At 35.0% G+C, this 22,972-nt stretch overlaps 1 protein-coding gene across 3 annotated transcripts in view; it reads left to right on the forward strand.

Moving 5' to 3' along the window:
• The window catches only part of LOC108709206 (ephrin type-A receptor 3), a 201,934-nt gene that overhangs the window by 61,407 nt on the left and 117,555 nt on the right, over nucleotides 1-22,972 (forward strand). For all 3 annotated transcript variants that reach the window (XM_018248850.2, XM_041583372.1, XM_041583373.1), the window contains exon 3: nucleotides 10,607-11,267. In XM_018248850.2, the coding sequence (XP_018104339.1) occupies nucleotides 10,607-11,267 (661 nt within the window). The remainder of the gene's footprint in view (nucleotides 1-10,606; nucleotides 11,268-22,972) is intronic.

Here is a 22,972-nt window from a genome sequence, read left to right on the forward strand (position 1 = left end):
GTTTGGGAATGCTTAGACAGAAGATCTGCATATGTTTGTGGTTATAATTACGCAACAATACCTTTAAAATTAAATGCATCTCAGCCTTTTATGTGTCTTTATGTCTTCACTCTGTTAATGATATAATATTCTTTAGTAAAATAAAATTATAATAATTAGGGTTTTCATAGCTGTTATAAATACTAGATGGTTTAGGTAAAGATTATTCATCAGTTTAGACATTTAACAGGACAATATTACAATCTGGTCAAAAGCAATGAAGCCAGAAGTGTGTTGCAAACCACTTTTATTTTTGTAATAATTTGTAATATGTTTAAAAAAAATATTCTATTTCGTATTGTAGCTTCTTTTTCTTATTGTGCTGAAGGCAGTATCTGCAAAGTTACGAAACAAAATTAAATTGGGGAAAAGCATGAGACTGCCAAGTTTCACCATGTTCTTAGTTAGGAGTCCTGATCAGCAGTTTAAGAAAAATGTCCTTACAAAGTATATAAAAAAAATCTTACCTACGGTATTTGTTTAAAAAATCTGTTATAAAAGTGGTTAATTAAGACATGCTGAGTTAAATGAGTGGAAATTTGATTAAGGGTGTTGGAAAAATGGAATAAGGAACATTAAGATAATTGCAACAGCAAGGGTTCAATTTATAATAAACAGCATTATTATAAAAAATAAATTGTATCTACGTTCCTTCTATGAAAGGGAAATAAGGCTGCCCAGCCCATTTCTGTTAACGTGGAGTGGAGTGAATGTGCAACTGCTTTAGAGCTGGTTTAGGCACTCTTGGCTTATTGCTGTGCATGATCCCACACCCACAGAGTTTGTATACTTGTGAGCTGTGCTTGTTTGCATTATGGCGAATGGCCTGATTGAACAAATAGTATAAAGGTGTGCTACTTACTTATTTAAGTTACCTATTTATATAAATTAAATTATTAATATAAATACTTTGCCATAATAAACTCATAAGCCGAATACTTTTTGTAAATCGGTTATATAATTGTTAGAGATTAAAATAAGCATTGGCCTTTTAAGATATGCCAGTTATTCTTTTGGTGGACTTTCCATAAGGACATCCACATTTGTTCTTTGAAAGAAAAAACATATTACTATTATTTCCAAGACTGAACTACAGGCTAAGAACGCCAACTATTTAACCAAGTGTAAAATAAAGAATTAAAGGTTATGTTGCATTAACATCCATAAAAACACATTTTAAGATACACCTAAATGTACCCAGTATTTATCAATTTCCAACTTGGCTGGTGGGTGCCAAATTTTCTGTGAGTACACTGGCCAGGCCATGCCCATTTAGAAAATTGGAAATGTAGGGGTCTATTTATTAAGCCTAAAAAAAACTCTTTTCTTTGTGATTTATTATGCTCCAAAGCTCCTAAAAAATTCACATTCGAAAATACTTCAGCTAAAACCTGTCTTATAAAAGTCAGTGGCAAATGGTCCCTTTTACAGTTGGAACATGTTTTTTGCCTTCATGATTGTTGAGAGTTTCGGGCTGTTTGACACTGGTTTTCATTCGATAATCCAAAACATCTGTGGTTTTAGTTAGATACGTTTACGTTTTTCATCTGACAATTCAAAAAAGTAGCATGATTCAAATTGTTGCAGTGTTTTGTTGATACTTTTCCTGCATGCGTGATTTTATATCTGAATTTTTAGTAAATTAAGCCAGATCATGATTGGTTAAGTTAAATTTAAATTTTTAATTATAATTGGAAAATGTAATAAATAGCCCCTGAGAGTTAAAGTTTGCTTTATTTGTTTTTATAAAAAGCTATCAAACATGAAACCTAGCAGTTTACAGTTGGACATTCTGTAAAGCAAGACATTTGTACATGTCATAGAAAGCATTTGGCAATCTAGACTGTGATGGATTTTGAGAATATCCTCTAAATTAGAGTCCCTTTAGAAAAATCTTGACAGAACCTCTGAAGCCGGTATTTTTGTAGAGTCAACTAATTCCAAAAGCAGATGTACAAGACATGACTATAGGGATGGAAAGCACCACTGTACATTTGACACAAAACCACAAGAATAAAGACAGTTGAGAAAATGTTACACAAGTCTCTTGTCTGTGCAGGCCACCCTAGCAGTCAGACAAAATAAGAAGCAAGGAAATCAAATCAAGAAAGAAATGCAACCATGCAGTTAAAAATAAATTCTGTTCACAGTGGAACAATTATGAAACTTCATTGAACTATTTAAGGTCATGCTAAAAGATGAATAGAATTGTGAAAAAAAATGCAATTATATTTTCCCTTCTTAATGTTATTTGAAATATTTTTGCACAGCACAAATGCCATCTGCATCTTACTATAAAAGTATGATTATATATTTAACAAATACACAATTATATATCAAACCACTGGCGCCACAATAGTAAATAGAGCCGATTACAGAATTATATGCTTTAAATATTCTAAGGAGTTGCCTAGGAATCTGAATCTACAAACCAATTTCATTACCCTCTTTAAACAAAATGTCTCAGGAACTGTTTATGGACAATAACAGAGCAGGTCACATGCTGTAAGTTGTTAGTGTATGGAGCTGGACAGAAAACTAGAGCATTGTTATTTAATATCTAGAAAGGTAAAAAATGTGGCAGAATTTCACTTCACTAAATAAAGAATTTAAAAGAAGTCGTTTTCATAGTTTTCATTCGATAATCCAAAACATCTGTGGTTTTAGTTCGATAATCTGATAGATTTCAGTTTTTCAGCTGACAATTCAAAAAAGTTGCATGATTCGAATTGCCGCACTGTTTTGTTGATACTTTTCCTTGATACACGATTTTATATCTGAATTTTTTGTAAATTAAGCCAGATCATGATTTTAAAGAATTTAAAAGAGGTAGTTAAAAAGAAGAAAACAAAAAGGATATCTAATAATGTTCAAATTATTATAACTGTATTATTTGGTACTGCTATTTATACACAGTAAGTTTTTGTTCAAAAAAATCTGTGCTTATTATACATAGGTATACTGCTTTTCTCCTACTGCAAGAAATATTGCACTGATTTCCTTCCTTGTGGCACTATAGGAGTCCTGTGTCTTTGCTACAGGGGAGAGCAGGTACAATATAAAATGCCTTGCCTCCACCCAGGGTCAGGACAGACTGGGCTGTAATATCCCTCCCTGGGAAATTCTCAGATCCCCAACCACACACATGTATATGGTTGAAAGGTTTATTTGTAGAACACTGTAACATTAAATAACATGCAGATATATGTATCTCTTCACAGCCTCCAAGGATATCTCTATCCCTGAGCCAAACCGCTTGAGTTCCTAAGCTGGTCTTGTCACCACAGGGTACTGACCCTCCTGGTGTCCTTGCCGGAGCCTCTGGCTGCTCACGAAATAACTCCTGGTCCTGTCTTTCACTCCTAGAGTGACTATAGCAGAGCTGCCCTTGCATTTACTTCTCCTATTCTGGAACCTTCCTTTGTTCCAGGCCCTATGGAGCAACACTGTACTTTCTCCTGCAAGTGTGCAGCCCAAAGAGACTAAGCACATGGGACCTTCCCCTTTTATAAAATAGAATAGTGACATCTACTAGCCAGTCACTGAACTACCAGCAGAATACTTACACACAGGAAAAGGAAACCACTTCCCTCTTATAACTGAGCACCCATTCTAGCTGACTAAGTTATGCCTAGGGGCGATTGTAATTGAACAGAACTACTCAATCTTTTTGAATTAAAATTGCCTTTATTGCAGACTTCTGGGCATTGCAGCAACATTTCAGGCCTTAAACGGCCTTTTATCAAGTTATGCCTAGGGGACCAAAGGACCTAAAGGTTGGCAAAACCTTTGCCCTCCTCCATAGGGAAATAAAGTAACTTTCCAAAGGTGTTGAAAAAGAGTCAACACAGGAATTCAATCCACATTTGAGCCATTATCCACTTAGACAGTCTATTTATAGAACAAGAAATTGTTTATGCACTGACTTCAAATCATCTGCACAAGCTTTTATACTTTGTACATTTCATTTGTTGTGTCAGCTATGACTTTGTAAGTAAAAGGAGCCTGAGATACACCAAGAAGGGAAACGTGCACAGATCTTGACTGAATACATATATTATTGCTCACTTTTCCTCATTCACTATGTGAGTTGTAGCCACTTAACACATCCAAGGGCTAATGTATGAAGCCGACTGCAATGTGCAAAATTCAGAAGAGGGTCACTAAGCTTTTGCACAATGCTGCTTTTTTCCCCAGAACTTCCAAGGTGTCTAATGTTGCCTAATAATGCCTTGTTGTGCATGTTATACACCAATGTGAACAAATAAGTGCACACATTTTCATAGTGGGGATGACGTAACACCATAAATAATAAGGGGGTTATTTACTAAAACTTGAATTTTTTCCCGTTTTTGCATCAAAACAAACTCCACCTAACTCCCAACTATGAATTTGCCGAAGAATTTAGGTTGAAAACATTTAGGTAGACTTTTACATGAGTTTTAGTTGGAGTAAATTTTTTCTCTTAGAAAAATCAATTAAAAAAATTAAAGATTTAGTAAATAGCCCTCAAAGTGTCTATGCATTACTGTGAATATACCCAATTGTAAATATACCAAAAAAAAGCTTTCATTCCTATTCTTATCTACATTATTCAGTATACAGTATTTAAGCCTGCTCCTCATATCACTTCTCATGCTATATCTCCTTCTTTGAATTGAATGTATTGTTTTTTACAAGACTAATCATTGGCCTGGTTGTTAAATTGGTCCTGTGAAGTTCAAGAACACACAGTTGTATGGTAATATTGTTTTGCTATCAGTGTGCCATGAAATGTTTGTGTCTTAAGAGATCACAAAGCATGTCTCTGGGAAATGGAATATTGCAAGTACATGTCACTGAATATGCAGACATTTGTAAAATGATTATGGATGACCTGTCACCTTGCTAGAAAGCTATTACAGATCCTGAATTGCACAAACAACAGACAACATTGCTATTCAAAATAAAAGCTTATAAATGCTGTACATTGTTATCCTATTTTAATTCAGTTTTAATCTCTGCAATGTTTTTTTTATATACAGGTATGGGACCTATTATCCAGAATGCTCAGGACCTGGGGTTTTCCGGATAATAGATCTTTCCTTAATTTGGATCTTTATACCTTAAGTCTAGTAGAACATCTAGGGGCCGATTCACTAACTTCGAGTGAAGGATTCGAAGGTAAAAAACTTCGAATTTCGAAGTTTTTTTTGGGCTACTTCGACCATCAAATGGGCTACTTCGACCTTCGACTACGACTTCGAATCGAAGGATTCGTAGTAAAAATCGTTCGACTATTCGACCATTCGATAGTCGAAGTACTGTCTCTTTATAAAAAACTTCGACCCCCTAGTTCGCCATCTAAAAGCTACCGAAGTCAATGTTAGCCTATGGGGAAGGTCCCCATAGGCTTGCCTAACTTTTTTTGATCGAAGGATATTCCTTCGATCGTTGGATTAAAATCCTTCGAATCGTTCGATTCAAAGGATTTTATCGTTCGATCGAAGGAATTATCCTTCGATCGTTCGTTTGAACTATCTGCGCTAAATCCTTCGACTTCGATATTCGAAGTCGAAGGATTTTAATTCCTAGTCGAATATCGACGGTTAATTATCCCTCGATATTCGACCCTTAGTGAATCGGCCCCTTAGTAAACATTAAATAAACCAATTAGGCTGGTTTTGCTTCCAATAAGGATTAGTTATATCTTAGTTTGAATCAAGTACAAACTACTGTTTTATTATTACAGAGGAAAAAGGAATAAAAAAAAATTGGATTATTCGGATAAAATAAAGTCTATGGAAGATGGCCTTTCCATAATTTGGAGCATTCTGGATAATGTGTTTCCGGATAAAGGGTCACATAATTGTAATATAATAAGCTGAACTTTAGATGGTTAGAGGCACATTGGCGCTCACCATGGTATTGTATGCTAGATTATATAAAACTATAGCTAATATGGTGATAGGTGGCCAGCTAAAATAAAGGAAATTGAAATTGACAAGGAAGGTATAGTTAAAGTTTACATACTTTACAATAGTACCATAGCATTGTGTTGGGTACATAATATAATGTCTAAATTCCCAGCATTTAGTGAAAATAAGAAATTCAGTTACTGGCAACCTGATAATAATAGTGGGTTTGCTCTTAATAAAGAATCTTATATGATCGTTATGTGATGCAGAATTGATCATAATGAATGACATTTATAGTAGATGAGATCATGGGGCCTAAGTCAAAGTAAGTTTGGCCTAAACTCAAAGTTCCTGGGTTCTAGAGTAGTGGATAATGCCAAAACATCATAGTAAAAAGCTGAAGCTATTCTATGCATGATATAGGCAGAAACAAAAATGTCCATCATTTTTCCTTTCATCAGTTTTTATTCCAAAATAAATACAAGCATATGAGGTCTTAAAGGTCTTTTTCTTACCATGCGATAAAGAATGTTTGCTGCATTGGTACCTAAAGGAAACTTTTAATAAACTCAATGCATGCTAGCTGTTGTAGGGAAGTTCAGCTTCTATAAATATGCTGAATAGCTAATAATGTGGTAAGAATAGAAAAGGTGTGTGGCAGGTATTCATTTGTTAAAATTGTCAGGATTGCAAAGTGTTTGCTAATGAAAAAAGAATATCAGGGAGGCGTGCTTCATTTAAATAGCAGAGGGCAGTTGGTGGAGCTTAATATACTTGTAAGAGATTGATTTTATGTTCCCTTGAAATTAACAATTGTCTTTTTTCGAGATGCCTTTGCTTGGTTCTTAGAAATGATTGACAAGATAATTACTTTTTTTCCCCCTAAGTCGGTGCATCAGTAACTATCCAGGGTTTTCTTCCTAGTGTAGAGCTTTTTAATGCTTAACATCACCCTGTATTCCTCATCCAACGTATTATTATATTAACGCTGTCCAACAATGTAAAAAAAAAAAAAACTTTGTTACAAATCTTTCTTTGCCAAGCTTGATTTAAAATGAATACTTTAAAAATAATTAGAGCTTGAGCAATGTTGTGAAAAACACATTCTAACTTCCTTCCCTGTTTTGCATTTTCTTGCATACCTAATTGCACATTGGATTTATTATTCACCTTCATTCAAGCTGTGCTTACAGTGAGGTGTAAATTTATGGTTATCAAACGCATGTGGCAGCATAATCTCATCGTTGGTGAAGCTGTCTTACATCTGAGGATTTGTAATTATGATTTCAAACACTAGCAGCAATGATCAAGTCAATGTCATTCATTTCCTATGGCTGGCTATATATATATATATATATATATATATATATATATATATATATATATATATATATATATATATATATATATATATATATATATATATATATATATTTCTATTTTTTCAATTGTGATTCTTAGCACTAGTCCAATAGATTATGAATAAGGTAGGAAATGTGTTATTTCAATTTTAAGAAAGTAAAAAGCACATTTATCTGGTACAGAGTTTTTTCAGTTTCTCTTGGGTACCCTTTTTTCAGATTGTTGGGGTAATTTGCCAACTACCATACATTTATTTATGTTTTAATAAAAACATAGATTACAATATATACTTTAATGTTATTACTGAGCATTTTGTAGAGATGTTCTACTTTAAGGGGATTATTTCTCAAATATCACGTTTTGAATTGAATTTACACAAGACTTGGTGCTTATAAATTTGAATTTATGAGTTGTGACACAAAAAAAATTGAAAATTTGAATTCAAATTTGAATTTACCAAACCTTAATAAATCTGCTCCCAAATAAAAAGTTGACTCTTTTTGAACATTTTACATGTCCTTGGTCATATTCAAGTACACTGATGCTCCCAAACCTTTTATAACCATAAACCCAACCACATAACTGCTAAACCCTGTAAATCTGTGAATGCAGAGTTCAGAGAGAAAAAAACAAACAAAATAACATGAAATAACAGAGGTTCGCCATCCAGTTTAACCTTTTTCCCCATTTAGTCTACCTGATACAGCTCAAGAATTCTTGCAGTGTCCAGTTTTAAAAAATCATATAGTCCTATAGATTAACACCCTAGGGAAAATGTAATGCAAATTTGGCATAATTTTTAGTAACACATTAAACCAATCAACAATTAGGGGCCGATTCACTAAGGGTTGAATATCGAGGGTTAATTAACCCTCGATATTCGACTGGGAATTAAAATCCTTCGAATATCGAAGTCGAAGGATTTAGCGCAGATAGTACGATCGAACGATCGAAGGATTATTCCTTCGATCGAACGATTAAATCCTTCGAATCGTTCGATTCGAAGGATTTTAATCCAACGATCGAAGGAATATCCTTCGATCAAAAAAAGTTAGGCAAGCCTATGGGGACCTTCCCCATAGGCTAACATTGACTTCGGTAGCTTTTAGATGGCGAACTAGGGGGTCAAAGTTTTTTTTAAAGAGACAGTACTTTGACTATCGAATGGTCAAATAGTCGAACGATTTTTACTACGAATCCTTCGATTCGAAGTCGTAGTCGAAGGTCGAAGTAGCCCATTCGATGGTCGAAGTAGCCCAAAAAAACTTTGAAATTCGAAGTTTTTTACCTTCGAATCCTTCACTTGAAGTTAGTGAATCGGCCCCTCAGTATTTGCTGATATTCTGATAGCACTGACACTATACACTTGCTCAATTTCTTTTATTCTCCTTCATAGAGTTTTCGTCTTGCAGTACGCTGTCTGTATAAAAATTATATAGAGTCTGATAAGGAAGTTTCCCACTACCCATGTAAATCACCCATGCACATGATATTACCACAAGACCAGAAGGCAGATTACAAATAACTGCCCTTGGAAGAAGAATAGAGGCATTGGAGTACCAGTATCTTACTGCATGTATATAGGGGCAGCAGGTACAGCAGGGGCATTGGAGGACTAATGTTGTGTTGGATAAAAATAGCAAATATACTCTATGGGGGTTATTTACTAAGCTCCGAATACCCAAAATTCCCTGAAATCTGAAAAATTGGTGATTTTATTTTTAAATCTAACTTTTTAAAAAATCGCGAATTTGTCGCAATTTATTAAACCCTGAGGGCAAAAAGCCAGATTATAAAAACATGGCATTGCAAACCTGTCGAGGTTGCATAAAAGTCATTGGGAACAGTCCCATTGATTTTTGGTTGTGTTGGGGGTTTCGGGTAATTTCACTATGTTTTCGGAGCTTTTGGGTGAAAACTAGAAAAATTCACAAAAAAATCGTGAAAATCTGAACTTTTCCTGCAAAGCAAATTTTCGGGAAAATGTAATAATAAATAAGCGTTAAAAACCCGAGCGGGTTAGATCGGAGTTTGTAGCAGCCGATATTGAGATAAATTCGGACCTTGATAAATAACCCCTATAATTCATAGACCTTAGTAGTAACTTCTGTAGTGTCCCCTTAATGGAGGATGGTTATACAATTTGGGCAAACCGTAAATCTTGTCCATATTTTCTCTTAAAAGACAAATTCCATCTTTGTTGCTTCTAGTTTTTGGAATTGTGTATATAAAATGCAGTCTTGAGTGTTTAGATCTCAATTTCTACAATCTCTTTACAATCTATTAACAATTATATATAAATTGATATTTTAAATTCAAATATTATACAGTATGCAAAATTGGAACACATCAGTATACTAGAATGTTCTTGAAAATGTATCCTCAATAGTCAATCTGTAGTTCTTTCATTTCTGTTTATTTGCTCTGAATATTAAACAACTGGCGAAATTTCACTGTTTACAAATAAGACGTTTGGGAGTTGGAGAAATGCCACACTGAACAGAGCCAGCTGTTGTTATTTTCAGGCCCGTTTAGTTCATCATTACCAAATTTCAAATACTCTTCAGAGACATATTTCTATATACACAGTACAGCAATCTTAATAATATGTACATGCTACTTTCTTTACATAAAAATGTGTTATTATGGGTATAATTAGCATATGCTCAGGACGGAAAGACTACTTCTCTGTAGGTTGTTAAGGAAAAAATAGTTAAACTGTAATGAAAATAATGATGTGATAATATGTTTAAATGTTATCTATATGTGTAAAGATTACTTGTAGGAGCCATAATGCTATTATATTAAATAATATATAATGATATATATATATATATATATATATATATATATATATATATATATATATATATTTATATATATATAATATGTATTAATATATAATATATATATATATATATATATATATATATATATATAAATAATATTAAAAAAATGCTTAATATGTATTCTCTTTTCTAAATTTTCTTTGTGAAACAACAACATACAGTAAAACTGTTGTATGCCTAGTGTGTCCTACCTACAGGTTTGGTTTGTAATGTTTTTCTTAAAAGTGGAAGCTGTTTTAATTTTAACCTGGCCGACAAGCAGATCCTTCAAGTCGGTGCACTATTTAAATAATTTCTGATTTCGTTTGAACCTTGGGTAAAGTGCTTCTAAGTATCCTTAGTGCATGGAGTGCATGAAGAACATACTCTCCAATGGTCAAACAGCTACTGATTGAGATTAGAATATTCATGTTTAGTTGTTAAATAATATTGGATGACCAGTTTTATTTTTCATTTTAGTGGGAAGAGATCAGTGGAGTTGATGAGAATTACACACCCATAAGGACTTACCAAGTTTGCAATGTTATGGACCATAATCAAAATAATTGGCTTAGGACAAACTGGATTCCACGCAATGCTGCTCAGAAGATCTATATTGAGCTAAAGTTTACATTACGAGACTGCAACAGTATCCCTCTTGTTTTGGGCACGTGCAAAGAAACATTTAACCTCTACTACATGGAATCAGATGAAGACCAGGGGGTTAGGTTTAGAGAGAACCAGTTTACCAAAATTGACACTATTGCAGCCGATGAGAGTTTTACACAGATGGACCTTGGAGATCGAATTCTCAAACTTAACACTGAGGTACGAGAAGTGGGACCCATAAGCATGAAAGGACTTTATCTGGCTTTTCAGGATGTTGGTGCCTGTGTTGCCTTAGTATCTGTGCGGGTTTATTTTAAAAAGTGCCCTTTTACTGTGAAGAATTTGGCCATGTTTCCAGATACTGTTCCTATGGACTCCCATTCTCTGGTGGAGGTTCAAGGCTCTTGTGTCAACCATTCCAAAGAGGAAGATCCCCCCAAAATGTACTGCAGTACTGAAGGTGAATGGCTTGTTCCCATTGGAAAGTGTTTGTGCAATGCTGGCTATGAAGAGAGAGGCTTTACTTGCCAAGGTAATAATTATTGTTACATTTTATTTCATCATTTCCAATTTATATAATAGTGCATATCATATATTTCATAGAAATAAGCGGGGATAGGAAATGTTAGTCACTCCAGCAGTTGCAGAACAATAATGCTCTCCTGGGCCTGGTTCAGTTTCTTGGCAGCTGGTGTACTGAAGGCTTCCTGTGCCTGAAATAAAGCATTGTATATGGACGTACCAGAGTCAACATATGAAAGCAATAAAACAAGAGAATTTTATTTTTTTAGGTACACATAGACAGATATGTAAAAATATTTAGAAGCATTAAAAGACGGTTAATTGTGTATAACCTATCCTGGCCAGTTTTGCTACACAAACACAAGTAGCAAAGTTGGCATTAAGTTTGATTGTATAGACCTTTCTTTAAAGGGATACTGTCATGGGAAAAAAAAAATTTTACATTGAGAAGGAAAAACAGCAGCCTGCCAAAAAGCATTTCTCTCTTCAAGTGCAGGCACAAGTCACATGACCAGGGGCAGCTGGGAAATTGACAAAATGTCTAGCCCCATGTCAGATTTCAAAATTGAATATAAAAAAATCTGTTTGCTCTTTTGAGAAATGGATTTCAGTGCAGAATTCTGCTGGAGCAGCACTAGTAACTGATTCATTTTGAAAAAATATTTTTTTCCCATGACAGTATCCCTTTAACTCTTTTCTTTTGCCTTGGTGATTACATTTTATTCCAGCTTTCCATTTTTATGGAAAAGGCTGCTCACTGAATGTAAACCTTGGGTTATTCTTGAAGTTTTTTTTAACTTTGTCCCCAACTAGATGCTTACAGCCCACTCCTATTGATAATTCACAAAGAAACATGAGACTAGCACATGCGAAATTTCATTTATGTTCTATAAAATATGATTTCACTTTCAGAAATGTTTTTTCATGTAGTTGCATATTAGTATTAATGCATGACATACCAATTCACAATAACAGTTGTGGATATTAGTCATCTGGTTCTTTATTAGAGGTCTGTGGGATATTATGCATGTTCAAGGAAACTGAGCTGACACTGAGGGCCTGAATATGCATAGAAAAACACTGGGACATATTCTTAATACATGCCAGGACTTGACTTGCATATCATTTACGGCACATTCAATTTTATTTTCCCTACCATTCGGCATTTGGCTAGCAAATGATACAAGAACAGGTCACTTGTGTTGAATTAATTGTTTTAGATTCTGTGCGGAAATGTAATAAAAGTCATTAGCGGGGAAACTATTTGCGATATGACAATGGTTTCCTTTGTGCAAACAATATCTTTGTGTGTATTTAATACAAGTTTTGTGTGTATTTAGCGACTCAACAGGCAGTGGAAAAAATATTGTACAATGTGCAGTATATTTAATAACACTTCCTATTGTAGAAATGTTATTTTAGTAGCAGCAAATATGCATTCTTTATTTGTTTCCATATTTTATTATATTATCCCATAACTTGTCATTTTAAGTTTTGCACTAGTTACGATTCCAAGTAGCTTTATCAGTGTATGTAAACACTGCAAAATTTATGTCATACCTATTGGATCAGCAACATAAGAAACATTTTTGGAAAATGCAATATATAAAAAGTATTTTGTCCCCTGTTTATGAAAAACATTAAGGGGCTGATTTACTAAAATTCATTTTTTTAAAAAAAAAAAATCTTTTTTTAAGTGTAAAAACAACAAAAAGCTCTAATAGAAAAATGTGCAGTTCAGGTCCCATAGAAGTCTATGGGAGCTGCATTAATCTTAATGGACAATTTTTAACTATTCAACTATTCGCCACCTAAAACCTGCCGAATTGCTGTTTAAAGGGGAAGGAAACCTCGTCGGCGCTAACCCCCCTCCCCCCTCCCGTGTATTGCCCCCCCTCCCTCCTCCCCCTGGCCTACCCCTCCCGCTGGGCAAATGCCCCTAACTTGTTACTTACCCTTCTGCGCAGGTCCAGTCCAGGGAGTTCACAGGCGACATCTTCTTCCACGCGATCTTCTTCCTCCTTTGACCGGCGCATGCGCAGTAGGATCGTTTCGCCGGTACGATCTACTGCGCATGTGCGTGACTTTTGGCGCATGCGCAGTAGATCCGTACCGGCGAAACGATCCTACTGCGCATGCGCCAAAACGCCGGTCAAAGGAGGAATAAGATCGCGTGGAAGAAGATGTCGCCTGTGAACTCCCTGGACTGGACCTGCGCAGAAGGGTAAGTAACAAGTTAGGGGCATTTGCCCAGCGGGAGGGGTAGGCCAGGGGGGAGGAGGGAGGGGGGGTAATACACGGGAGGGGGGGAGGGGGGTTAGCACCGACGAGGTTTCCTTCCCCTTTAAGACAATGGGTGAGGTCCAGTGATCAATTTGGAGTTGTTTGCAGCCTTCCTGACATTTGAGTCTTTTTCAGTGAGAAAACTGAAATTTGAATCGGATTTGATTAAAATATGATGCAAGTTTTTGGGTCAATTCCATTTATCCGAGTTTAATAAATTCGATTTTATTAATAAATTTCAATTGGTCAAATTTATGGGAGTGTAGGGGAGTTTTTAAAAACTCACATGAATTGCAAATACAACCTTTGATAAATGTGCCTCTAGGGGCATATTTATCAAGGGTCGAATTTCGAATTTTTTTGGGCCGAATAGGTCAACTTTTGATTGAATAGGTCTGTTTTCTATCAAATTCGAAACGTAATAGTGCATTTGATCGATTTTTCAGAGTCCACCAATTGACTCCAAATACGTTCTAGGAGGTCCACCATAGGCTAAAACAGCAATTTGGCAGGTTTTAGATGGCGAATGGTCGAAGTCAAATTTTTAAAGAGACAGTACATCGAGTGGCATATTTATCAAGGGTCGAATTTCGAATTGAAAAAACTTCAAAATTCTAATTCAAAAAAATCAACCAAAATTAACTTTGGTCAAACAGGTCCACATCTGATTGAATAGGTTCATATTAGTTTGTATTCAAATTGTACGAATCAAAGTAATAGGGCATTCGATCGAATTCGATTCAAAGTTTTCCCCCCAAAAAACTTTGATTTTTCAAAGTCCGCCAATTGACTCCAAATAGGTTCTAGGAGGTCCAACATAGGCTAAAACAGCAATTCGGCAGGTTTTAGGTGGCGAATGGTCGAAGTTGAATTTTTAAAGAGACCGTGCATGATAAATTTCAATATTAAATTTTTTTAATTTTTTTCTAATTAAAATTGAATTTGGACTATTCCTTAGTTGAAGTACACAAAAAATAGCTTGAAATTCGAATTTTTACCTCGACCTTTGATAAATCTGCCCCTTAATGTTTTATGGTGCATATTTTTTTTCCAAAATAACCAAAACCATTATAATAATACTAAGGGGCCCATTTACTTAGCTTGAGTGAAGGAATAGAGGAAAGAAAACATTGAATTTCGAATGTTTTTTTTGGCTACTTTGACCATCGAATGGGCTACTTCGACCTTCAACTACGACCAACTTCGAATCGAACGATTCGTACTAAAAATCGTTCAACTATTCAACCATTCGATAGTACGAAGTACTGTCTCTTTAAGAAAAAGCTTCGACCCCCTAGTTCGCCACCAAAAAGCTACCAAAGTCAATGTTAGCCTATGGGGAAAATCCTTCGTATCAAACGATTTTTCGTTTGATCGAACGAATAGCACTAAATCCTTCGACTTAGATATTCGAAGTGGAAGGATTTAACTTCGACAGTCGAATATCAAGGGTTAATTAACCCTCGATATTCGACCTTAAGTAAATTTGCCCCTAAATGTGAATTTTGAATGTGACTCCTTCAAAACTATACATTAGAGCTAGATTCTTCTACATTTATGATGGTCATCTTGGCGAGAAGGGAACATTCTTATCAACTGGTCATACATTAAAATAGATTTTAAAATTGATTTGAATTAATTACAATTTGTTTTCTACTGACATTTTCTTCAAAAGCATGTCACATGTTGACTATACAGATGAATAATGCATCTGTCGTAAAGTAGAATCCCTAGTTACCATTTATCAGATTCAGATTTAGCAATACTATAGTATGAAGTACAAACATCTCAATGTATGCATGATAAAAGCTCTCAAAACATCCTTCTGACTTCAACTTAACCTTTTCCTTTGCCATGTTTTGACATCTTTCTAAGCAATACCCCAAAGGATTCCGTTTTAAATCAGGGGGGAGTTGACATTTGGTCACAGAAACAGCATTGTTGAAGGTAATTTGCCGTACACTTTGCACTTCTGTCATTCTCCTTTTCCCTCCCTTCCACTTGCGTAAGTGTTTATAGTTTTTGGAAAGTCTCCTGTTAGTTCCACTTGCAAACTTTTGCTGGCTAATAAGGGCTAATGTTTCAATGGTGACAGCTGGTACTAGACTTTCTTAGCGAGCGATTGTACCGGGAAGTGTAAGTTTTGATAACATTTTAAGAAAATGCTCTTAAATCAAGAGCCATCTTGAAAGATGATTTGACTACAAACAATTCACATATGTGCTCCTATTTCTTTTCCTGGAGGATGTTATCAAAACAAGCTGATGGCAGACAGCTAAATAATGAGGAAATAGATATCAAATGTATTGAGCGACAGTGAGTTTGTTGGAACATTTGCAAAGCGTGCGATCGTTTTACATTGCAGCTTGGTAATCAATCTTTGTTGGAACTTAGTTTTTTTTAACTTTTCAATCTTCTCTCTTCCTTCACGGTGTACGTAATGGAACATGAGGAGGGCATAACGCGGGCATTTTTACAACTGTTCTGCTTTATCAAACCTAATAAAACAAGATGAAAAATGGAACCACCTTAAAAAAAAATGTTCTGGCCCAACTACTGCAATATATTGGCCCTGGGCCCAGATCGTTATTTCAAACAAACATATAAAATCACTTGCTCAAGTTCCTAAAGAACAACATATTTACTGTATATTCATAAGTGGTGTAGTGAAGGTGGCTTAAATGATATCAGTATTCCTACTGTTTAAAAAAAAAATGACTGTGCTTAGTACGCTGTGAATACCATTTTTAATATGGCTGAAATGTTTTGTTTAAACCACCTGAAGCAAAGGAAGAACAATAGTCTGTATTAAATATAGTTCATACAGTGACTTGCTATGAGCTACCTATATAATTACCTTACATTTACACCAATGAACATATGCAGCAGTCACCATCACAGCCAACTGACTGATATTTTTTAATATAAAAGGACACCATTAGGGGCTGATTCACTAAGGGTCGAATATCGAGGGTTAATTAACCCTCGATATTCGACTGGGAATTGAAATCCTACGACTTCGAATATCGAAGTCGAAGGATTTAGCGCAGATAGTACGATCGAACGATCAAAGGATTATTCCTTTGATCGAACGATAAAATCCTTCGAATCGAACGATAAAATCCTTCGAATCGAACGATTCGAAGGATTTAAATCCAACGATCGAAGGAATATCCTTCGATCAAAAAAAGTTAGCCAAGCCTATGGGGACCTTCCCCATAGGCTAACATTGACTTCAGTAGCTTTTAGATGGCGAACTAGGGAGTCGAAGTTTTTTTTAAAGAGACAGTACTTCGACTATCGAATGGTCGAATAGTCAAACGATTTTTAGTTCGAATCCTTCGATTCGTAGCCATAGTCGTAGTCGAAGGTCGAAGTAGCCCATTCGATGGTCGAAGTAGCCCAAAAAAAACTTCGAAATTCGACGTTTTTTAACTTCGAATCCTTCACTCGAAATTAGTGAATCGGACCCTTAATATCTGAACCACAGAAAATTGGAATGACCACTTGTGCTAAAATGTAAATGATGGTAAGAAGCCAAAACAGATAGAAGAGCAAAGGGCAGATATAAAGTAGATTTGCAATAGCAAGGGAAATTAACCATATCATTATGAAAGGCAGTTAAAAAACTGAAAATAAGTATTTAATTTAAAATATCAGCAGCCAAGATTTTAATTAATGTTTTATACAGTCAACGGAGGTTTTTACAAACAGGGATCTTGCAATAAATGAACAAAAAAGGATTACTTACAGAATAAAATATAAAGCTTACAGTCTTGAGGGATGGGGAACATATAAGTTGTAACATTTACCTAGCATACATTTCCATTCATTTAAGCAAGCAAGTGCAGCTTACTATATTTTATTAAATAAGCATAATGTGGGAAGGTGCAATTAGACAGGCATATCTATGGCTGCATTTTATTCCTTTTTAGTTTGGGAAATAGCTTGACTTCTCTGATGTTTTGCCAGAAAATAAAATCCAGCAGTTGAGGATTTCACTGTAATTTGATCCTAATAATGAGATGACAGGTACCAAGCAATTATTCTAGGAAAGCTGTTTTTCCTAAGAGAATGAAACATTCTCAAATTCTAATCCCAGTAGAGTTTATTAGAAGAAAGAAAAACCCATTTCTTTTAAAAAAAAAATCAATATATTGGTTTTAGTTATGGAATGATAATCTTAAGCTTTTGAACAATTACTTTAGTAGCAATGTGAATTGTTTAACCTCAAAAGCTTTAAATATGGATTAAAAGTTCTCAGGTCTTTGGGGGGAGTGGGCTGTTTTATATCTCTCTCCTAATTTAGTGTATGTCATTTATAAAAAAATATCTAATAAAAAACAAATCATCGGCAATATAAATCCATACCATTAAATTACCCAGACCCAGGTTACAAGTAGTGACGGGCAAATTTATGCGCCAGGCGCAAATTCCCATCGAATATGCGCGATTCTCCGCCAGCGACTAAATTCGCGAAACGCCCGCGAAAATTTGCGTCAAAAACGGGCACCGGCGTCAAAAAAAGCGGGCGCTGGCGTCAAAAAAACAGGCGCCAGCGTCAAAAACGGGCGCTGGCGTCAAAAACGAGACGCCGGTGCCGTTTCGCAAATTCGCCCATCACTAGTTACAAGGTAAGGTAAGGTATTGTTATTTACATGTCTACATAGTCTGTGCAGAAAAATAAATATAGAAACAACGTGCACAAAATGTTTTTGTGCAATTATTTAGAAAGAATGTTCAAGATTTGCTCACAGCAGTGAGTTTGTCTGAGCCAACTGTGGTATGTATGGAAAAACCTTACTGTGGACTTTATCTGTTAAATAATTAGGAGATGCAAATTATTTTACTTATGGGTGTGCATTCAAACATTATTTGTTGAAAATGACAGTGTCACATCCATTTTCTTTGCTCATGAATTTGCAATTTAGGGTTAAAATTGGGAATATTACCCCTGAGCCACATTGAATTGTAAGCAGGCTTAACGTGTAAACAAACACTGGTAAACATACCAGGTACAAAAATGACAAGAGAAATATTTCCATAATTATTAGTCATCTATCTATTTTAATTAACAGCACTATACTGGCAGCATAATGATTGATTCACTGTAAATGTTAGAACAGATTTCTCATATCAGCCAAATTGTATTTCAAACACTTGTTATGTTTCTATAATGGAACATCGGTTAAGTACACTCGGTTTAGCATGTGAATCACTTTGTCTCTATATATCTTTCTTTAGTATCACTTGTTATTATTAATTACTGGAACAATTCTCATCATGCTGAGAAATCATCAATATTTCCATGGAGGATATCTTATGTCTGGTTGTGGTGTGCTGAGATTACATTATTTTGTTACGTGAGAAATATGATTTCCAAACTATATAGCCAAGAAGAGTAAATTTTCATATTTTATAAACCAAAATAATTCCTTGGATCTGAAATTGGGCATAGGAAAAGTGAGCCCTCAAATGGCAGTTTTTTGGACACCGGAGGTTATAAATGAGCTGGAGAGAGTGTACTAAACTGGGGTGGAAGCAGGGGCGATCCTGGCCCCTCCGCCGCCTGAGGCAGCCGTTGCTGCTGCCCCCCTCCCCCGGAAATTCGCTCTTAAAGTACCAGGAGCAGCATTTTTGCTGCCCCTGGTACCTAGTGGGGCACTGCCACCTGAGGCGACAGCCTCAACTCGTCTCATTGGCGAAGCACCCCTGGGTGGAAGACTTAAATTATGAGGTAATTGTGACTAAATTCTATAGTATATATATATATATATATATATATATATATATATATATATATATATATATATATATATAATATATATATATATTATATATATATAATTATGTAAAAATAGGGAGGGGTGTATGTATGGATGCTGGGTTTCATTTGGAGTGGTTGAACTTGATGGACTTTGTCTTTTTTCAACCCAATTTAACTATGTAAATATGAAACACCACATTTACACAATCAATGGTTTTCTGGTGTAAATCATATTACACAGCTTTATAAATAAAGTGTGAACCACCCCCTCCCCCGCCCCACGGGGCACTCTACCTAATACCCACTAGATTTTCAGTGTTACAGGCCTGTTACAGGTTCTGTTTAGTGACATTGTTTTGTACAAATCATTGTCATCATCAAAGAATTGGTCGGTATGTTGTGAAGCCCCTGTTAAGTACCCTAACATTTTCTTTAAAAAATAGTCATCTATTCCCTGAAAATGTCAGAACTTGTACTTGAACTGGTTTCATAACCTCTAATCCAGTTGAAATAAAATGTTACAATCTACTGTTTGGGTCATATCTTTGAGCATTACCCATATATACTGTTCCATAACTTCAAGCATTTGTAACATATTAACAGCAAGGGATGATAAAGTGATCGGTAGTACCGCTAGCTGATGTGGTCTGCAACTCATTTATTGAATTGAGGTCAGGAATGTCCTTTCCTCTTGTTTATATATAGTCAGTACCTTTAAAAATGAGTGCCCGTCATTCCCAATTGAGCCTTTTTAAACTGAAATGTCTTTTATTGTCTATTTATATTAGCTGCAAAGGTGAGAATTGAAGAAGGCTATTTCGTCTACTTTTATTTGAAAATCAGTACCAGGGGAACTTTTAACGTCAATCGAACTTAAGCTGAATCCCATGTTATATGGGGATATTCAACTTTAAGCATAACTGTTCTTTGAAATGCCTTAACTTTGCTTCCAGTGTTTCAGCTCAGATTGGACATGGGTGGGGATTACATAAGTGCCCAGATCACTGCACTTCAACAGGACCCTATATCAGCTGCTTGTCCCATGGCAGAAGCTTATGAAATGGGTTTATAAGCTTCATTAATGGCCTTGATGCTTAGGACTAAGGCCCAGGTTATGTTTGCATATGGGCACAGATCTCCAGCTATATAGTATTGTGCCATGATTAGTGATGGATTCGCTGTGAATTTGCACGTTTCGCCGACTGCCAATGCTTTCGCGAAATATCTGCCAAGATTAATGGTGGCAGCCAAAAATTTCTGTGTTTTCATAATTATTGTAAATGAATCTTTATGCAAACAAAATTAACTACAGTTTGGCAATGTGAGAAGATATGGCCACCACACCCTTTGTATATTGCCTAGGCCCTAGGGCTAAATGCCCCATGTAGGCAACTGCTTGCACAGTAGACTCTGGGACTACATTCTTAGATGTGGTTGCTTTGTGATTGTTGGTTGAGTTAAACAGGTCCTGGCCTGGGATGCATGATAGTCAATCAAGCCAAACTGAGTGTTTAACAGATTTTAGACCCTAAACCTTGGACTGTTTGTTTATTCCTATGTTTTGTCATATTTATCTTGACTGATCTAACTTCAAGTTTTGGACTCCTTTCACATTTCTTCTTTCAGTACAATAATTATGTACGTGAGAAACTAACAAATCCTTTCGGTAGTTGTCTGTCTCTCAAGTCTATAGGTCCATTGATGGTATGGCAGACTTCAGTGAATACACTTTAGCAAAATTCATCATCTGAATTCATCATTTAAAACCGCCTTAAATGTATTCATCTTTGTTAATCATCACTTGTTAAGTGTCAGGTTGGTACACCAACCTGATTTATTTACAGTATGTAAACCAAATGTTTGTGTCAAAAAATCCAATAAATTAGCTTTATCCCTTTCAGGAAAAATAGGTTCGCAGTATAAAGTTTTGTATATCATTTTTGCACATACAGTTCAATTGATTCTGGAAGCCCTCAACATTACATTGTGTATTTTTTCCACCTATGTTTTATCTTCATTGACATTTCAATCAGTTATAGACCCATAATTGCATTTTTTCTAAAATAATTTTCTGTGGGTATTCCACTAAAAGTGCAGGTATTTTGTTTCAATACTTGAAAGAACTGCTATACATTTGGTGGGAACTCTTTCAATAACATATTAAAAGTAATTGTAAAGAGCACATTTATGTGAACAAAGCTGATGTTGGTTTGATTTTTGCAAATGGATTATAACATTCTCAGATGGGTCCGCTTAGATCTGTTAGCTTCGAAAATTATATTTTGCTTAAGAAATATGGGAAAGATATAAAAATGCCTTTTTCTGAAATTATTATAATTACTTATTTAGAAAAAAATGCAAAACAAACACATTAAATCGAAGGTTCAGCATGATGAATCTCAAAAAAATTATAGCAAAAAGTAGTTTTAAAACAATATAAATAGATTAGAGAATATTACACTTACTAAAGAATGTAGATCAGAGAGGCCCAGTCATTTTTCCCTTTAGGCGCATGGAAAAAAGATTATTATTTTTCAAATGGATGGTATAATTATGAATCATATCAACGGTCAAGGACAGCAGAAAAGGACAATGAGGTGGATCTGCTTAATATAAATATTATGAACAAGAAAAGATTGGTATCTATTTTTATTAATTTTAGTATACATGTTTTATAAATCTTTAATCATAATTCATTTTAATGCATCTTTTTTTTTCTTTAGCAATTAACCAATTCTGTTTTACAATTCAAAAAGGCCAAGCCAGAGAAAGAGTCAGGCAGACATTGACATGAAACAGACATTTCAGTCAGTAAAGAGTGCAGGCTATCACATTTATTATTGTTTTGCTATCCAATTAGGGGGACATGTAACAAAAACAGGTGGTAAGTCACAAGGGCATTCGGTGCGTTGGCATTTTACCATAAACAACACTGTGTGTATTTTGCTGCACGGTTTCTGAAATCCTATAAAAATAAATGACTATATATATATATATATATATATATATATATATATATATATATATATATATATATATATATATATATATATACTATATATATATATATATATATATATATATATTCAACTTGTAGCAGCCACACTCAAATCCGGAATCTCTTAGTTAAATTCGGGTGCAGGGTCCAAAATTCTGTGTATACAATTATTGAATAGACCCGCACTCTATTTTGTGCAAAAACTCCTTTTATTGTGTACAAAAATCCCATGGCAATGGTAGTGCTGTAAACTGCATTTCTTAAGCATGGACTGTGAATCTTGTTTACATAAATGGAGAAAAACCTAGAGAAAATCTGCTAGTTAATCTGCTAATAAAAAATAATCCTGGATAAAAATTAATCTTTCAGCAGGGCCATAATAATAATCCCAAAGAAAACGCCGGTAATGCTGGCTGGCTCAAGCAAACAAATTAATGTCCTACTGTTTCCCTGACCCTGATATTTTTATATCCTATTCTGGTTATACATTTTACTGAAACTTTTGTCACAAAAGAACACACAATACTGTATATTGTGGATATACTGTTTATGATACCGAATGTATATGGTTATTGTTGTGTCTTAGTAGAACTCTATTGTGTTGAATGTTAATTTTCTGTTTTAAAACTCATATCTACAAAAAAAACACATGGAAAAAAGATTCTGT

The sequence above is a fragment of the Xenopus laevis genome, chromosome 2S (assembly GCF_017654675.1).
Source record: "Xenopus laevis strain J_2021 chromosome 2S, Xenopus_laevis_v10.1, whole genome shotgun sequence".
NCBI lineage: Eukaryota > Metazoa > Chordata > Amphibia > Anura > Pipidae > Xenopus > Xenopus laevis.